At 36.8% G+C, this 12,039-nt stretch overlaps 1 protein-coding gene across 3 annotated transcripts in view; it reads left to right on the plus strand.

Annotated features, from left to right (window-relative positions):
* The window catches only part of LOC131434974 (troponin C, isoallergen Bla g 6.0101-like), a 59,773-nt gene extending 51,034 nt beyond the window's left edge, over nt 1-8,739 (plus strand). For all 3 annotated transcript variants that reach the window (XM_058602355.1, XM_058602356.1, XM_058602354.1), the window contains exons 3-4: nt 7,732-8,127; nt 8,197-8,739. In XM_058602355.1, the coding sequence (XP_058458338.1) occupies nt 7,732-8,127; nt 8,197-8,231 (431 nt within the window). In that variant the 3' untranslated portion in view covers nt 8,232-8,739. The remainder of the gene's footprint in view (nt 1-7,731; nt 8,128-8,196) is intronic.
* Nucleotides 8,740-12,039: the final 3,300 nt, after the last annotated feature.

Below are 12,039 nucleotides of genomic sequence, written 5' to 3' on the forward strand. Positions count from 1 at the left end.
GTGAGTTTGAGTGTGTTATTATTCCGTTCTCGAACATTTCTTGAATTTGTTCTTTAACGGTTTCTTTATGGATGTGCGGATAGCGATAGGTTTTAGTATAGATTGGTCTGTCGCTAGTTGTTTGGATCTTATGCTTTATTTTGGTTGTCGAGGTCAGTTTTTCGTCTTCTTTTAATATGACATTATGATGATCGGTGAGTACCTGTAGTAGTTCGGTTTTCTCTAGGTTAGAAAGATGGTCGGTTCGAATTAAGGTTTTTAGGTTATTTTTAAATTTGGGTGAGTTTTCTGTTTTTTTGCGAAAAGAAATCATGTGTTTCGAAGTTGTTGACTTTGATTTGAATTTTCTTAAGTGGTAATTGTGGTTTTTTGGGACTGTTTGTTCTGACAAGAAGAGAAGTAAGTTTATTTTTTGATTGGTATAAGCCAGGTTCGACGAGTATGTTTTTGCATAGTTTTGTAGGTTTCGGGACAAACCAGTCTCCATTTCTGTTGCTTGGAAGAGTTATTATATGGTTGAAACTTTTCTTCAGTGGGTAATATTTGCAATAAGGTATCGTGTGACCTGCTATCGATATTGTTTCTGTTTTGTAGTCAATTACAGTATTTGTTTTAGCGAAGAATTCTGAGCCAATGATTCCGTCAAAAAAATTGTGAAAATTTGCTTCGAAATAGATTTGTTTGAGGATGTCAAAACCAAGTAAGTTGACGCGAGAACAGAAACCGAGGTGCTAACCCTACACCATACTGTTTGATAGATTTGCTTTGAAGCTAAGAAAAATTGCCGATAGATATGTTTCACACTATTTTTCATTCTATTCTTTGAGTCTGATGGTATTAATGGATGGAAAATGCAAACATGGGTACTGCCACACGTTATTCGATTTAATATAAATTAACCAGCCATCAAGGATTTTCGTGTGTATGGGATCGAGAAACTGTGGGCAGCAGCAAAGAAAAAAAAATGAAAACTCTTCACCCTCGACCTACGAAGTCAACTCAAAATAGCCACCATCATTAGCATAACAATGAATAAAATAAAACTTTATCGTTTCCATAAAGCGATAAACAATTTCTTATTTAATATTCGAGGCTTTACGATAAGATAAGAACGGTGGTAGTGAACTAAAAAGCCTCAGAAATCTGACGATTTACAATATCACAGTGAAAAAACAATCGTATTTTTTCAATTAATTATTCGCTCTAAGTATTGGCCAAAGAATGTAACCGATTCCTAAGCAATTTTGCTTATGATTTAGTATCCTTACGCGCGTTTATAAAAGGAAGGGAGCGGGGTTTAGATTATTCACCAAGGATTTTCACGTTCAAAAGAAGAGAGAAAATTTTCTGGTCCATTCAAGTAACACATGGATCAATAAGTCCCGAGACTAACAATGGAAACAACATTTTTTTGCAAATTTTTTTTTTATTCATCAACATAATCACCATTTAGGGTGATACAATGGTTCCAACGTTTTTCCAATTTTTCAATACCATGTTTATAAAAAAATTATCTTTCGCTTTAAAATAAGCTTCAGTTTCAGCGATGACCTCCTCATTTGAGCCAAATCTTTTTCCCTGGAGCATTTTTTTAAGATCAGCAAAGAGCCAGTAGTTACTGGGGGCTAAATCTGCCGAGTATGGAGTGTGGGGAAGCAGATCAAAGCCCAATTCGTTCAATTTCCCCATTGTTTTCATCGACTTATGGCAGGCTGTTTTTGTTCCATCGAAAGCAATCGCGGCACCCATTTGGAAAACACCTTTTTCATGCTCAATTTTTCATGAAGGATAGTAAATACACTTCCATATGATATCTGTGTCATCTCAGCAATCTCACGAAGCTTCACTTTACGATCTTTCATTATAATTTTTGTCACTTCACTCACATTTTCCGGTGTAACGGCTTCCACAGGTCTACCCGAGCGTTCCGCGTCATTTGTGTCGGTACGACCACGTTTAAACTCGGCGAACCACCGACAAATCGTTGCTTTTGATGGACAAGAGTCCGGATAACATTTTTCAATCCATTGTTTTGCTTGCACGGTTTTTACCCATTAAAAACATTGTTTTATCAAAACACGAAACTCAGTTTTTTCCATTTTTTAAACAAACTACAAAACGACTTTACTCCAACCTCGATAACTCAGCTGTTTCTGGTCGGATCGACTTAAAATTTTGACCCGTTTCAAGCAAAGGTTAGTACTCTAGAAAGACGTGGTTACTGGTTTACTACGAGCGCCATCTCTGCTTTAGTCTCGGGACTTATTGATCTATGTGTTAATAGCGAATTATTAAATTATTATTATTATTAGCGATGAGCAAAATTTAGAAAAAAATCCACTTTTTTGAATTACCACTATAAATGACAGGTTACAATTTCATACAATTCCATTTCATACCCTTTATTTCCGGAAGCGGAGGCCGGATGCGGAAAAAATTCCACACCAATTTATGGGAAATCAACAATCATCATTTGAACAGAAGTTTGTGAAAATTGATCTATCCGTTTCTGAGATATTAAGGTGAAATGTAGCGTCATAAAATGCGCGCAAGATTTTATCCGCTTCAGTTGAACGAACCGTCGCACAAAGCATAACAAGAAAAACCGACACATAAAAACCAGAACTTTTTTCAGTGATTGAGCGCAGTGGGCTTTCCTCTCGTTATGTTGGCTTCTAAAAAAGACTGGACGTAATGGATTTTTGAATCCTTCACACTTTGAATATATGTATGCTAATTCAATCATTATTGTTAGTGATTACTCTTACACTAGAGCTATGAATCATGAGTAATTAATAACATGAGGTTATATGTATTGACTAACTTGCTACATGATTATTCCTGAGTTTAGAAGCAAGCATGGATTCTTCTTCAAAATAAAGATTGAAGGTAAAAGAATATTCAAGTATTTTCGATATCTTTGCCAGTAGTTCACCAGGTCACATTGTTGTATCACAGGTTATATAAAAGTTATATTTTCAAATATTCTACATGAACATTATACTTGGCTTGTATTCATTTCATTCAGTAGCCTGTCAAGGTTGAAGTTTTAGTTTTGCTATAAAAATTACTACAATCTAAAATTATGCCTATTATATGATATTGCACAGCCAAGCATTATTGCTTCCGCAACATCAATGCATTGAGTTCAACAGAGTTGGACATTTCTAGCATTATAAATGACAGTTACTTAGAAAATAAACGATTTCTTACAATACCCATTTTATTGTATTCAACTCGTTTTTATTTCAACACAAGACCCAATGCTGCATAAATTCGCTTCATTATTTGATATGTAATTTTTGCTGACGATATAATGCCACCGTGCCCACCGTGCATTTCTCACACCACCTCAATACGGAATAGCAGCGCGCAAGCAATAAAAAAAATGCAGAAAAGTTTATGTAAACTTTTTCAATTTTCGGTTGTTTTAGCTAAAATTTTATAATTTTGAGTTGCATTTTCAGATTTTTTGTGAAATTCTACTACAAACACTACTTTTCAGCTCTAAAATCATCCCCGTGGGACGAAACAGTGACCGTTTATACATTTCAAAAACCAATTACGGCTCGGCAAAGCAAAATTTCAAAATTCTAAGAATACTTTGTTATGATAAATTTCATTTAGAAAACTTAAGTGTTTTTGGTTTTTCGAAAATCGGTCTAGTTTTTGAATAATTGATCAAAAACGCGATTTTCGCATTCCGCTATATTTCACCTTAAGGGCTGAGGCCAGTGTGTCTTAGGGTGATTTAGAGGGCTATTTTCACGCTTCAAATCTGATTTTCTCAGAAACGGTGACGAATATAAAAAAACCCAACTGACAATCTCTTAGAAAATTAGTTTAGATTATTTTGTGAAAATTTCCGAATGACTCATTGACTTTAGCGGTAGGGAAAGTCTTTTTTCTGAAGGAAGAATTGCATAGCTGAAAACGCTGTCTTTCAACTTGATCATTGAATTGATAATTTAATTCAGATGCGATTAGTGCATAAAAACGTAAATGTTGTCGCGATAAAAATGAAGTGACTGTTATTTTTGTGAAGGTGAGTCGATTTCTTTGGCGGCGCCATTGTTTTCTGCTCCGAAATATGAGAGAGAAATATCAGCTCAAAAAGGCTGCCAAACAAGCGGTAGCTTTATTTGATTTCATGTGATGTAGTCAAACTTGTAACCGAAAATATCAAAACTTTCTTGGCCACCCGGCCACATTGAGAGTCAGTTTGCACATTTGCGAGAGAGCATGGAGAGAAATGTAATATGCACAGCGAGCCATGTGGTTTTACGCGACCTACTGGCCTCAGGCCTTAAAATGATGTCCTGTTTGGAGTACACTTTTACGGTATTTTTCTGTATTTTGCAGACTAATGTATTGAATTACGCTTTCAGAATTGGAATTTTTATACTCATTAGACTGCAATTCCGAAACCGGAAGTTATATCTGACTGAATTTCATGGTAAGCTTGTATGGAATTTTTAGACCTTTCATTTAAATATAAGCTTGTGAAAATTGGTCCATCGGTCTCTGCTAAAATCGAATATACTTTTTACCCATTTTTGCGTTTCTCATATAGAAAGGTTATGCAATCACTGTGAAACACGACTTCTGAACCGAGACCCGGAGGGCCGAGTGTCATATACCATTCGACTCACTAACCGAGTGTCATATATCATTCGACTTTTTTGCACTAACTTTTCTCGGAGATGGCTGAACCGATTTTCACAAACACCACAAAGGTCTTGTGGTCCCATATAAAATTCCTGAATATTATTTGGATCCGACTTCCGGTTCCGGAATTATGGGGTAAAATGTGCAGAAAATTGTTAAAATAATTGCACTAACTTTTCTCAGAGATCGCTGAACCGATTTTCACAAACTTAGATCCAAATGAAAGGTCTTGAGGGCCCATAAAAATTTCCTGAATATTATTTGGATCCGATTCCCTATTCTGGAGTTATGGGGTAAAATGTGCAAAAAAAGAAAATATGTGTTCTTACTTTTCTCATAGATGGCGCGATCGATTTTCACAAACTTAGGCTCAAATGAAAGGTCTTGTGGTCCCATATGTAATTCCTGAATTTCATGCGGATCAGACATCCGGATCCGGAAATATAGGGTAAAGTGGGTTAAAAATTTTATACCATCACTGAAAATGGGGAAAACCGTAAAAAGATTTCAAAATTTTCTTAAAAATGGTCTGATGCCAACTGTAAGCCAACACACGATATTTTTAGAACCAGTTTTGAATCATTTCGACGTTTCGAAAACCTGATAATTTTGCGAAACCAAGGCGAGAACAAAGCGCAATCAAGTGAACTAAGTGAGAAACTTTCATCTCATATTCTTGAAGTCTTTTATTGCTTGTCGGGTAATTTTGGAAGTTTTTAATCATTAATTAAACAAGTGGCAAGTGAACATTACTAATTATGAAATCATACAGCATTCAATAGTAGTGTAATTGTGCGAAAAAGTGATCATGTTTTGAGACGAATCGATCAGTAGATATTCAGAAACATGACGAACTGTAAATCTTGAGACGAAAATGTGTCCTAAATCGAAAAGTAAGTTTGTTATAAATGAAAAAACGATCACCGAAGAATTTAAAACCGTTTCTTCCAATGAAAAAGTGTGACAATAGTTTAAATATTCATTTTTAAACATTTCGCAGTTTGGTTCAGGAAGGTTGTAAGATATTATTCATGTTCAAAGTAATGAGGTGAAGGGATGAGATGGAAATAGGAGCTCAGTTGAAATAGGGTGCCCTTACCCTATGACACTATTGCTCCTAATTAAACATACCTTGGAACCTTTTTTTTTGCTCGATCAATCCTCCAAGATAGAGTGAAGTAGTGTTTTCGAAGGAGGTTCTAAAAATCATATTTCGAAAATTCCACGTACCATATTGAAATAAAAAAGTACGTGTTGAATATTTTCGTGTTCTTTACCGAAAAATATAGTTAGATGAAAAAAAAAAAATTGGGTGGTTGATTTTGCGTATAATGTCCCATATATATATTAGCTAGCTCAAGACAATGGAAGACAATGGAACTCCACCCGACAATATCAACTAGTGCTTCAGCCAATGGCGAATATGAGGTTCTGTTCCTGAATCCCAAACGTAGAAAAACAACAATTAGTATATGCTGTTGGACGGTTGCAGTGGGAGTGCGAAATTCGCACCAAACGAGCTCAAGTAAAGCTGACATTCCCTGACATTGACCCTTCTGAAAACCAGTTATGAATCCTGTACAGCATTTTGATAGTTTCTTCCACTGAAATATGCAAATTCGAAATGAAATAATCGACATCAAAATTCTACTGCCCATTTGTGAAAAAACCTCAAACGAAATCACCTAAGAAGAAAGTCTCGTTTAGAAAGTTTAGAATGGCTCCAAATGTTATCTAAAGAACTACCAGGATTACTTCTTTGCAAATCGGAAGTCAAAATCATCAGTTTAGTACAAATCTAGAATAATTTCATAAGCTTTGTGCGCTTTTCGAAGTGCAAAATTCGCACCAATCAAGCGCAAATAATGCTAGTACTTGGCAGCATTTTCTCACACAGGAATCGTGAAAAACTGGTTTCACTTTTGGCACAACTTGATAAGTGGGAAATCAGACAACAGAAAAACCTCTGAAGAAAAGTACCTGGCTATCGACATAGACAAAATAGGGCTACGACTGTACCAAATCTGTCATCATTTTCTACATTCTCAATTGATCGCAGTGACACTTGCTAAAATAAATAACCGGAAAATCCGTTATTGTACTCTCCGAGTAACATTTTCTTTATTCTGTGAGCATATGTCTAAAAAGGACACCACGATTCTAAACCAGAAGAGAATCAAGACCAAACTTTCCCACCTCGTTGTTTTAATTTATGTTATTGAACGCCCATCTCAGCTTATAGGTAAGCACCGACCGCGAACGCAATCGATTTTTCACCGTTCCCTCTTGGAACTACGCAGACTGATCCGCACAGGAAAGCAAACTCCAGCGTACGGAGTACGGAGAAACAATGTTTCTACACGGAGCGAAAATCAGCTGCAGGTGTCGGACCGTATTTGCAGAAATTTTCCTACACCACAATTGAAATGTTCCGGTTTGAATAAGGGGGAAACAAAATAGAGCCTGCGGATCCAGTGGATCCGGTGGTTGTTTTGTCGTTCAGTTCTGGTATTTTTTTTTCAATGTCTACAACCCCAGCCCATAAATAACGAGCACGATCAACATCCCGAGTGGCGATTTTTTTGTTTTTGCTTTAGTTTTGAACCTCGCCGTTCCGGTTCATTCTTATTTCCACATTAACACTGAAAACCGGATAAAGCTTCTGCTATTGTTGCGCTGGTGCAGGGACGGCGGTGATTTTCCCTGGTCTAGCTCTCGCAGTGAGAAATTTGATCAACATTTATGAATACAATTTATTATACAAAATGCAACAACAATGCAGCCATTCCATTGGTGCAGATCCTGTTGGGGTGTTTTGTTCTGGCTTTAGTGGCTTGAAATATGATGCTCCTTATTATGCTCTCGTTTATCAGTGGATTTTCCTAGATCTACTTGTTTGTTTGTTCGTTGGAATCATCTATTTTAGAGGACCTAACATAATTCTACTGGAAATTTTCATACGAACTAATAGACTTGTAAAAAATTTAACCATCAAAATAATCTTGTTTGAAAAGCCAGTAACGATCTAACCTAAAAATCCGATATCTCTCTCTCTATTCGCAGTGCTGAGAAACGCCTTCAACGCGTTCGATCAGGAGAAGAAGGGATGCATCGGAACGCAGATGGTCGGCACCATCCTGAGCATGCTGGGTCACCAGCTGGATGATAAACTGCTCAAGGAGATTATCGATGAAGTCGATGCCGACGGTTCCGGCGAGCTGGAGTTCGAAGAATTCGTCACGTTGGCAGCCCGGTTCCTGGTTGAGGAGGATGCCGAAGCGATGCAACAGGAGCTGAAGGAAGCTTTCCGTCTCTACGACAAGGAAGGAAACGGCTACATCACCACCCAGGTTCTGCGTGAGATCCTGAAGGAACTGGACGACAATCTGACCAACGAAGATTTGGACATGATGATTGAGGAAATTGATTCTGACGGTTCGGGAACCGTTGATTTCGATGGTAAAACTCTCAGAGTTTTCTTACTTAGTGGCAGTCTAAACTAATCGATTTTTTTTTTCATTTTTTTAGAATTCATGGAAGTCATGACCGGCGGAGATGACTAAGCACGCACCTTACTTCACTAGCTTAATTATTATCTAATTTTTAAAAACCTTCCACTCTACCTTTGTTAATAAATAGCCAAAATCTTCTACCATGCTCTAAGTTTCTGTTAAAACATAGTGGCACGTGCAGAAATAAATCCTAGAGCTAGACAGGAACGGGCGAAAGCAAACTTTTTTTATTTGCTACACCGTCGCAGAAATAAAATAAACGTATCCTTGTGGGTAGGTGTAACAAAGTTCCGAGTTTAAGTATTACACACCAAAACAACAACAACAACAACAACCAAAAAGAAGCTATATGCCCACCAACCGGTGCTTTATCGAGTCGTAAAATCTAGTACTGAAACTCGTGTTCCTGAGCGAAAACTACATCACAATCGTGCGCACTATAATGGCGGACCACCCGCCAGGCCGCCTCCAATCACGAGCATAAGCAACATTGTTTTCAACTTGCTGGCAGAACAGCAATTGTATTGTACAAAATAAAATCAATTTGTACTAAACGTGATTGTTACTGAGTATTTTTATTTTTTGGTTTTGCTGTATCGAACTATCTTTGCCGCATTTCCCGAAGCGGGAGTGGGATTGAAAGGATGCGATTGATTTTCATTAAAAAATCTAGTCGAAGAAGAGGGTAGCATATATTTAGATTCAATTTTTGACGTGTGTAGCTGATTGCCTAGCGTATGCTTGCGTTCGGACTTGTATACTAAAGGGTGCGTGCAGTATTTGAGGATAAAATAAACATAAAACGTTTGGTCACAATTTTCCAAAAAATATTAATGATTCCATAGTTATGCTTCAGGCAAGTTAAACTGACTCGCATAGATTCTAGTTCATCAGTTGAACACCCGTCAGCGGCAATAACACACTGCATGTCCAATTCAAATGCCATCGGGTCACGTTGGTCATTGCTGCCGTAATAACAGTCTTCACCGATGAATTAATGTTATGGGAATGTTAACTGGTCACCCGCTTAAGTGCGACCAATACGTTATAAATAAGGAAATCTAGGGAACTAGGAGGAAGTATAATTTAAAGATAATAAGGAATTCAAAAATTTTCAACCTTCCCATCATGTGTCACCGAGGCTTTGCGTGCAGTAGCAGAGTCCTACTGGAATATGTATGGTTTACGCCCACGTACACTATCAATCCAGAGCTTTTTAATGGTTTCCAAAACATAAAATTACGCGGTAGAATTAAACCGAATCCTCGGCTGCATGGAAAGCGGTGGCATAACATGCTCTTCGTTGCTCACCACTCCTTAAATTATGACAGAAGCAGGAAATTTCATGTGCATAACAAAGGGGACCTCGGCTGCATATAACTATATCCGCTTGTCATTCTTTTGATAAATTTTCTGGTCTTGACCAAATTTATTTTCGTCGGAAAAAAACCACAACATGTACGAACTTGTTCAAGAAACAATTTTCTGTAAACTTGTTTCTCAGATTAAAATGTACTGACCTTAGCTGATTTTTTGGGCATACCATTGGACTTGTAGCATAGGTTTTCGGGCAAAAAAAAGCCTTTATATCAACATTTCTTAGTGGAATTTGACCTTCTATTTCAACAGACCTAGAAGCCGATTCAAAGCGTACCGAACCATAGCCTAATGATATAATCACCATTAATAAATCGATGTGCATGGTCGCAAACAACAAGACCAATTTTTGGAAATGTTATGTAAAAATGTTTGAGCATTCAGAAAAAAAATATAAATTCACATAGCATCTATTGGCCTACCTACTATGAAAACCCTTAAAAAGGCATAACGTTCTAAAACACAAAACTCTAGCTTTGTCATATCCACATATTTTCCTCAAAAACTGCAGACATTTCTTGCCAAAATATCCACTAATTAGTGGAATCAGCCGGGTGGTTCAAAAGTTATAAATTTAATAAAAATATCTTTTTTAAAGAAAATTGAAAAAAAAACACAAAAACTACGATGGCTTGAAATTTTCAGAAAATATTAACTCAAAAACAAAAATATACCTTCATCGCCAATTTTAGGAACTGTTCTGTAAAAATGTTTCAGATTTCAGAGAAAAAATTTAAATGATCTAGTGCCTATTGGTCGCAAACCTAGAAAAGCTTTAAAAAGTTATACAATTGACTTTTTGAAACACAAAATTTCAACTTTACTATATTCTCATATTTTTCCAAAAAACTATTGGCATCTGTTAACAAAATACAGTTGGGCCTCGTACAATGCGGATTCGGTTTTGCCGGTATTCGTTGTTGCCGGATTCGTTATTGCCGGAAAACCGCGATAAACGGGACCCAGAGCATATGGGATTTCGACTGTTTGGGGCTGTGAACGGTTATGTCGCTTCGGTCGACAGATAGAGCCACACAATCTTCAGCTAACTTGTTGTAGATACTTAGACCCAGGGCCGGTGAAAGAGGTGGGTACGGTGGGTAGTACTAACCACCCGAAAATTCCAAAGGTGGGTAATTACCCACCTGAAATTTCGAGCGAAAAACAACGGTAACATTAGTATTATTATTGTAATTCGGAATAATAAATAAAATCCAAATTATAGAATGCTAGTCCTCAAGGTAGAGCAAGCATGTGATTTTTTTTAACAATATATTTATTAAGATGAGACTTGACAATGATCATTTGAGCAAGCAGAAATCTTTTAGTAATTTAAATTTCCCCTTCCAGCCGAGCTTAAGCATCTGATCAATGTAAACCATTCAAGTCTCCGATATACCGGAAAGTACCGATAAAGGTCTTATACCCTTTACTATCCGAACCGGCAAAAGAAGAATGCAGTAGAAAGTAACAATTTCTAGTAGCTTTGACGAATCTAATAGTAAATGATAGAAGTGCTTTATCGGGATTTTTCCGTCAGATGTTTAAGCTCAACTCCTTTGGTATAAAGTGAAAGCTAAGGTACTAAGATACTTGCCTCGTCTCTGCTTCTATATTTTCACATAAATAAAATCACTTAAAATCTTTTGACGTAGGACTACGTTCATGTCTTCTACACCGGCGTGCAAATTCAAAATACAGAAAATAATACCGTACAAACAGGTTTTGAACATTAATATCTCAATTATTTTGAATTGATTTTCAATATCACAAACACCAACATCACACAAACTGCTTGGAAATATTTCTACGCATATTTCAGATAATTGGTGATTGGAACTTCAGTTAGGAACGAAAATCATTGTCATGGGTTCCTTTAGCAAATAAGACAGTTTCGTCTGTACACGGTTTTCATAAGATTTCTGGGTTTCAATGAGTGCGTTTGCATTTAATAAAATTACTCATACAAAGCAAGATTATGTATCGAATAGATTATATCCTTATAGAATTATTTGTCAATGACCTGAATATTGACTTCAGTTGTAGTGATGACTGTCTCGTTCGAGCCAAATATTTTTCACTTGCGTGTCTTTTTCTGATCAGTAAAGGACAAGCAGCCCCCTAGGTTATTGTGAATGAGGTGGGTGAGGAAACAGATTGCAGACCAATTCGTTTAATATTTTCATTCATCGTGACTTATGTTACGATGCATTGTCTTGGTTACCGGTGATTTTTTGGTTCATCTTAACGCCGTTTTTTACGATTTCGCACTTCAAACGCATCAATAAACCAATGTAATGATCACTTTTGAAGGTACTTTCTAGCTCAAGGTAGTCGATGTTAATGATATCTCGAGCATCTAAAAAACAAACGCCATGATTGTTCAACTACCTGGTACGTTTTTGGGTGACTTTTCCAGTATGAATACTGGTATGACTCCGGATAAGAATAGTGGATCCATGTTTCGTCCATTGCTTCATAC

Source organism: Malaya genurostris, chromosome 3 (assembly GCF_030247185.1).
Source record: "Malaya genurostris strain Urasoe2022 chromosome 3, Malgen_1.1, whole genome shotgun sequence".
In the NCBI taxonomy this organism is placed as follows: Eukaryota; Metazoa; Arthropoda; class Insecta; order Diptera; family Culicidae; genus Malaya; species Malaya genurostris.